This window comes from Eimeria mitis, genomic scaffold (assembly GCF_000499745.2).
Source record: "Eimeria mitis Houghton genomic scaffold, Emh_scaff114, whole genome shotgun sequence".
Lineage (NCBI taxonomy): Eukaryota > Apicomplexa > Conoidasida > Eucoccidiorida > Eimeriidae > Eimeria > Eimeria mitis.
In genome coordinates, this window is record NW_013567815.1 from 18,637 (window position 1) to 18,864 (window position 228).

The following is a 228-nucleotide window of genomic DNA, read 5'->3' on the forward strand; positions in this document are numbered from 1 at the left end:
GCTAAACCCTAAACCCTAAACCCTAAACCCTAAACCCTGAGCCTGAGCTGCAGCGGCTTTGGGAGGATACATCGAGGCACTGCTACGACTCAACAAGCATTAGGGTTTAGGGTTTAGGGTTTAGGGTTTATGGGGTCCACTGGTATTTGCAGTTTAGGGTTTAGGGTTTAGGGTTTAGGGTTTGGGGTGGGGCTCACTTCCTAACGAAGGCCTGGTACTTATCGGGCG

General features: G+C 50.9%; 1 protein-coding gene across 1 annotated transcript in view; it reads right to left on the minus strand.

The window, feature by feature from the left end:
• Window positions 1-72, minus strand: part of EMH_0084350 (B-box zinc finger protein, putative) — a gene marked incomplete at both ends in the record, with an annotated part of 6,640 nt that extends 6,568 nt beyond the window's left edge. The window contains one exon of the mRNA XM_013494408.1: window positions 36-72. Within this exon, the coding sequence (XP_013349862.1) occupies window positions 36-72 (37 nt within the window). The remainder of the gene's footprint in view (window positions 1-35) is intronic.
• Window positions 73-228: the final 156 nt, after the last annotated feature.